Source organism: Apaloderma vittatum, unplaced genomic scaffold, assembly GCF_000703405.1.
Source record: "Apaloderma vittatum isolate BGI_N311 unplaced genomic scaffold, ASM70340v1 scaffold3250, whole genome shotgun sequence".
Classification (NCBI taxonomy): Eukaryota; Metazoa; Chordata; class Aves; order Trogoniformes; family Trogonidae; genus Apaloderma; species Apaloderma vittatum.
In genome coordinates this window covers 42,105-48,468 of record NW_009694859.1, presented here as the reverse complement: position 1 = coordinate 48,468, position 6,364 = coordinate 42,105, and the positions used below count along the sequence as shown (strand labels likewise).

The 6,364-nt window shown below is 49.3% G+C and overlaps 1 protein-coding gene across 1 annotated transcript in view; it reads right to left on the bottom strand.

The window, feature by feature from the left end:
* Positions 1–256: 256 nt before the first annotated feature.
* Positions 257–6,364, bottom strand: part of LOC104273605 (calcium/calmodulin-dependent protein kinase kinase 1-like) — a gene marked incomplete at both ends in the record, with an annotated part of 10,184 nt that continues 4,076 nt past the window's right edge. Inside the window, 2 exons of the mRNA XM_009868989.1 lie at positions 257–310; positions 2,050–2,097. Of these exons, the coding sequence (XP_009867291.1) occupies positions 257–310; positions 2,050–2,097 (102 nt within the window). The remainder of the gene's footprint in view (positions 311–2,049; positions 2,098–6,364) is intronic.

Below are 6,364 nucleotides of genomic sequence, written 5' to 3'. Positions count from 1 at the left end.
ACAAATCAGCAGCAATGCTTCTGCAGCCTGCCTCTGAGATCCCTGCCTGTTACGTAAGGCAGCCCACCCGATTTCCCTCCCGTTCGGCACCACACGCAGGCAGCTGTTCCGTGCCCACCGGGGAGGTTCAATTCCTTGTGTGCTACCTGAATCAGAAATGCATATGGTAAAAGTAAACGGGCAGAGGGAACCGAGCTCTCAAGGGGGAAAAAGGTGAATGAGGAGCAGCAGCAAGGAGCAGAGGAGAGACACTTACGTAATACTTGTCGTCGTTCTCGTTGTAGGCCAGCTTCACAACGCCGTAAGAACCCTAAAAATAAACACCAATTGTACAAGTCAATTCAGAAGTTCCACCTTGTCTCCTTGCTGCTCAAGGCTGGTAGGCTGTGGCTTTATACAGGAGGGGAAAAATAAAAAACAACCCCAAAAAACCTTCCAGACCCCAGGACACGTCTACCCCGAGTAAAGTCTGTAGGGGAGGCGACCCCACGGCAAGGTTGCATGTGTTGGCAGCTCTGTTGGAGCCACAGGTTTGAGGAATTAACAGTTTTTGGAGGAACCCATCACCTCCTGCCCTAAGCCAAAGCCACGTCTGCCTTAACTCAAATATGGGTGAGAAAAGAGTAATTTTTAAGTGGATTTTTTTGGTGCAAGTTTGGAAATTCTGCCAAGACACATTTCCCACGGTTCTGCGCAAGACCACTTCCAGTAGGAAAGCTCTCCATCTCTCAGGAACAAACAGACTTCAGGGAGGGCCAGCTGCCTGCCTTCCACCAACCAGCTCTTGCCTGGGCAGATGCAGGCCTGGATTGCTGCTGTATCCACAGCTCCAGCGACAGCCTGAAGCCAAACTCCATCCAAACTGTTGTTTTTCCACAGTTCTGTGTCAAAACTACACATTTTAAGCAAGAAAGACATGACACCATGGTAGGTATCATCCCTGACGTGTTGAATAAATGAGCGGGATGATCACTACAGCTTTCAAAACATTTTTTTTTTTTTTTTTAACTTCACTGAGACCTGGAATGAAAGTCCAGGTCTCAGAGGAGACCGACAATCCATCGGGCTGAACCAGAAGCAAAGCAAGTCCCACAGACCCTCTACCAACCTCAGGGTGCCTAACTGCTTGCTGTGATCCACAGGGGAGGAGAGGGAAGGCACAAATTCACCAGAGAAGAGGCCTCACCCTCCTTAAAATATACCTAAACTAATGATGAAACTGTAAGAGGGTCTGAAGCCATGTGTGAGCTTCAGATGACATCTGCTACTGTACCACCAGCAGCGGCATCTCCACCCTCACACCCCGAGTGCAGACAGCCAAGCACCCAGCCCACGGTGCAGACGGGCCAGGGCGCCTCCTCCGACAGCCCCGGGGCTCTCGGCTGGGAGAGGAGTCTGAGCTAACGAAGCTCTCGGGGCATGTCTCTGCAGCTGAGGGTGCAGTCAGTCCCTTCTGACCGCCAAGGTAGGTGCAGCTTCCAGACGGCACCACCGCTCGCAGACCCATCTGCAGTGGTGGCAGCCGTCCAGATGTGCAGGTGTCTGCACTGCTCACCAGCCCAGACCTCTAAATAACTTTGAGGGAATCTCTTCTGAATAATTCTGCAGCTTTTAAGCATGGACTAGAATTAAACTAGCATTTCACTGCGACCACAAAAAACTTCAACTAGTTTAAGCTTTTATGAAGACCAGGGACCTGCCCTGATTTTTATTTTTTTTTCATTCCTTATTGAGTTGTATTAATGCATCAAAGGCTCTTAGTGTTGCATTTGGCAAGCAAATGCCCTGGAAGGGAGCCAGCTTAACCACCTTCAGAGGGAGGGAAGGAAAATAAATTTAGATTTCAGAGGAAGTAGCTCCACTTTGACCTTGAACAAAACTTGCTTAAACTAAGATAAAAAAAGACAGAAAAAAACCCCTCAAAACAAACACAAGTTGCAAGGAGTCTTGGCCGGCAAGGTGCCCTGGGGTTGGTGCAGCCTTTCCACCCGTACTGGTGTGTGTGTGCATGCAGGTTGCTTGTGACAAACAGGAGCTCCAGTACCGTACCTTGCCTATTTCGCTCTGCAGCTTGTACTGGTTTAATTGCACACAGTCCTGCAGATCAAAAGGAAAACATAATTAGAGTGTTGGAAAAAGGAAATGACGGAGTTTGAATTCGTATCAAGTAAAGGTATAATAATAAAAGGCTAAGTCTTATCCAAACCAGTATATTTTACACTATCAGCATTGATTTTTTTTTTTTTTTGTGGGGTGCCGAGTTACTCAGTAGATGAGGAGCGCTGGTGGTGCCACGCATCAACAGCTGGAAAGCAAGGTGGAACAGAAGAGCTGCACAGCCATCCAAGGTTAAATCCACCCTTCCTTTAGTCTTCTACCGCCTCAAGGAAAACACCTCCAGCCTGCTCTTGCAGGGACCTCTCAACCAGAAAACACCCCTAACGCAAGCGACTGCCCCGGTGAAGGAAAATAAAGGAGTGGGCAACCGATGGCTTTTAAGCTTGCAAGCAGTGGCTTGCCAGGAATACGGGAATGATTTAAATCTTGATCTTGCTTCCAGTGAAGGAAGTTCTTTCCACCACCCTGACAGGGAAGAAGAGCCAACTGTGAGTAATGAGGCCACCGACATGTGTTCACTCTGCTGCTAGCTAAGCACACTATGCTTCCAAAGGCAAAAACCAATCCACCAGAACGAGGAGCAACAAGAACAGAGAGAGCATGACGCAGCAAAAGCCAAGATGTAAAGCACAAGGCCACTGAAATAGATGGAAAAGAAAACTCCCATTGAATTTTGCAGAGAGGACTCCCCAGAGGAGGAGGCAGCACGCAGGGACCCAGGGTACAGACACGTGGAGGACAAGCTGTGCTGCGTCTGCAGATTCGCTTCCCAGCACAAGGCTGGGCTTGGCACCCCGTGGATTTTTTGCAGGAATGGTTTTCTGTTGATGTCTCCTGCACTGGGTTTCCCTGTGCTCAGCTTTGCACCCCTCACCCTGTCTCCATGCAGACCTGCAGTGCTGAGAAAAGCTCACCCGGGCAGGAAAAGCGACTCCCCTCCCCTCCAAGAATGCCTCCAGCCCCCCCAGTATGTCCTGCTCTTCCAACCGGCCAACGTGCAATGACCAGTTCCTGCTCTCAGGCCTCCTCCCTGAAGCAGGGGTTACTTACACGGGTAAATACAGCCTTTTACACCTAGTCATAGACTCTGCTCAGCACCTTGTTTCAAGCCACAGTGGTACCTCTAAAGCACCAAGTTTGCTGCTGCTGCTTCTTGCCAACCCTGCTGAGGAGCGACGGTGGCATTTTTTCCCTCTCCTGAAGGAGGGGAGTCCTTTGTGTGGGACACAGTCCATCCAGCCTGGCAAACTCCCTCACAGAGCATTTGGTGCAAGTGAGGAGGGACTATCCTTGTCTCTGTGTGTCCGAGGCACCAACTCATTTGACTCCAACCATCACCTTCCTGGCATCCCTTGTACCGCTGGCTAGAAACTTCTGCTCTTACCCCACCCCGGACCAAACACCTGAAGCATCTCTCTGGTCTTTCACTGCTGCTGAATTGAGCTTGATCAATCAAATCCATCGATGCCAGGACTCTCATCTTTGGGTGAAGTTTTTTTTTGAAAGGGATGGATAGATACCGGGATGGGAAGCCCTCTGAGGGAAAGGTGATGACAGGATCTGCAGCCTGCACTCGCTGTCGTCACAGCCCTACACCTGGTCGACACCTCCATCGCTCTCCACTCTCATAATTAGAGGTGAACAGCACTGTCACGTTCGTTTCTGTGGTTCTTGGAGCACTTGAGCTGAACGCAGCAAAAATCAAACCAGATTATAGGTGCTTCCTACCTTTTTTTTTTTTTTCCTTGCGGAAAGACCATAATTCACATCTCAAGCAACTCCCGCCACGTGTCGCTGCAGACTGGCAGGGCTGTCATTATGTTATTTGGTTCTCCTGCAGGAAGTGGGATAATTGCACTATTCCTTTATCGCAGAGAAACACCTAGCTCTGGGCCAAGTGTTTCTTAAAGATAACGTTGTACAATTCTCTTGATTTCATCACGCCAATGCATTTGCAACTGCTGATAAATACGTAGAGAGGCAGAACCTTAATGAGGTCCTTTAATGAAAAGCTGTCATCAAATTAAGACTGCTGCAGCTGTCCAAGTGTGCAATAATTGTTCTACCTTAAAAAAATAACAAGATGCCCCATTTGTTAACATGACCAAGGTTTTACTCAAGGGGAATGCCACAGAAAAGAAAAATTGATCAAAAATCATAAAGCACAGTGAGGTCTGGAGTCCAGGTCCAATTCCATAAATCCACTGCTGACACAAACCCCAAGAAATGGAGAATTGAGCCTTTGCTGTCCAGGAGGGACAAAGGAATGAGAAAGAAGAGCCAGAACTGGTTTCCAAAGTAAGACATTTCTGAAAACAGATTGTCTGCATATATACATAAATAATAGAGAATTTCACCCCCTGAAAGAATCCAAATTCTCCGGTCTAAAATGAATTACCAGGTTTAGCCATTCCAAGCTACACTTTAGAGAGAAGCATGGGAAAGAAAATTGGGAACTGAAAGCCAGGAACAAAGTCCCCATGGGTTTAAACTTGCCCTGTCTGGAAGGAAGTGAAAGGAGTTCTAAAAACAGGTGAAGATAAAAGCCAGAAAAAGAGCAGCAATGAATACAAATTAGCAAGTTGCTCAGGCGTAGAGAAGAACACAGGAAGCCCAGAGCTCAAGGAGATAAGAAAAATAAACAGATGTTGAAATACCACCCAAAACACGCGCAAGACTGAAAGCGCAGCGCTGTGACCGGCCGCCGGCGGAAGCACAGCCCGAGGATGGGCAGAAAAAGTGAAACCCAAGGCTCAGCACCACGGCCTGGGCTCACCCACCCAAGACCCTGAAGCTGGACGCAGGAGCCTGGGCACCCGCCAGGTCCCTGGGGTGTCACTGGGAGTGTGGCTGGAAGAATAAAAGGGTGCTGGGACCAGTGGGACAGAGGTAGCCCCACTCCAGTCCCCCTGCAACTGCAGCTTTCTCCTCCTCTCAACCCCGCCCTTGGACAAGTTGGAAACGTAACTTTTAATTAAAGGTTAATTAATGCAAGGAAAAGAAATTAGCAATGCCGGGGAGGGTGGGATTCTTCTTTGAAGAAATGTTTTCCAAGTGTCTTTGATCTTCTCAAGAGAGCTCAAGTTTGAGCACCACAGTAAGACCTTGAGAAGAAACTCGTTTGAGGGACTCACGGGGCTGGAAGGGGAAGATCTCCAGCCCACGCTGCGTAGGTGCTCGGTCTCCACCTGGGTTTACCTTTACGTGCAGCAAGGAAATCGTGAGCTTACAAAGAAAACTGAGCAGCTCTCAGAGACTGGAGGAGCCCAGCACTGAAGCACTGCCTCTCACGGCTCTTGACACCAGTTGCTTCAAAGCAGCTGGCCAAACAAGCAGGATAAAGATGTGGAAAGCCAAGGAAAGAAAGGGCAAAGCTGAGATTTATTTTCCACCCCTCTGGGATGAGCCATGGACATCAAGCATTGAGAGAATGCACTGGCCCAACTCATCCTCTCCGCTCCTGCAACAGCACACACGGCCCCAGCCCACGATGAGCGGGGAGCTGGGACAACGTCCTGCTGATCCCTGAGGGTGGAAGGACCACAGGGCTGGAGGAACTGGGAGTGGGATGGCAGGGAGTGGGTGGATGCAGGGAGAGAAAGGGAACATGTGAAAGAGAAAGGATGATTCAGCCAGAAGGGAATGGAGAAGAGGAAGTGTAAAGTATTAGCTGTGCTGGCAGGTCTGGGGAGAAAGCCTGGAAAAATATTTCTTTTATTCTTTTAGCCACTTCCCAAGTAGCGCTTTTCTTGGCTACCTGAAAAGGTTGGTTTGGGATGGCAGAAGTAAAAAAAACCAACCAAACAGCATCGCATTTTCAAATGCCACTTTCTAACAAGCAGCGCCTCTACCCTTTCGCAGGTACGAGCTGTGCCAGTCCAGGTGGAACGAGGGCTGTCAAACACGGTGACAAAACACCCATCCATCTGTACAAACACACTCACACAGAACCGTGCCCCGGTACACACAAGCACCGGAGTATCATCTGTGCGGCAACGCAGAAGCTGCTTTTAGCAGCCCCAGGAAAACCTTCTCCTCTTGCCAGCACTGAGCAGGAGCCGAGAACGTCACATCAACAGGCACAACGTGGGCAGCGACCTACACTTGGGGCCCTGCGCCTCAGCTCTGCGGAGTTATGTAGCCTTAATAGCTTCAGCTTAATCACTTCTGTGCCACAGCTAAAGGCAAAGCTGTTCCCCCGTTAGAGCAAAGCACTGACAGGCAGCAAAGGCAGCAGAAATCCCAC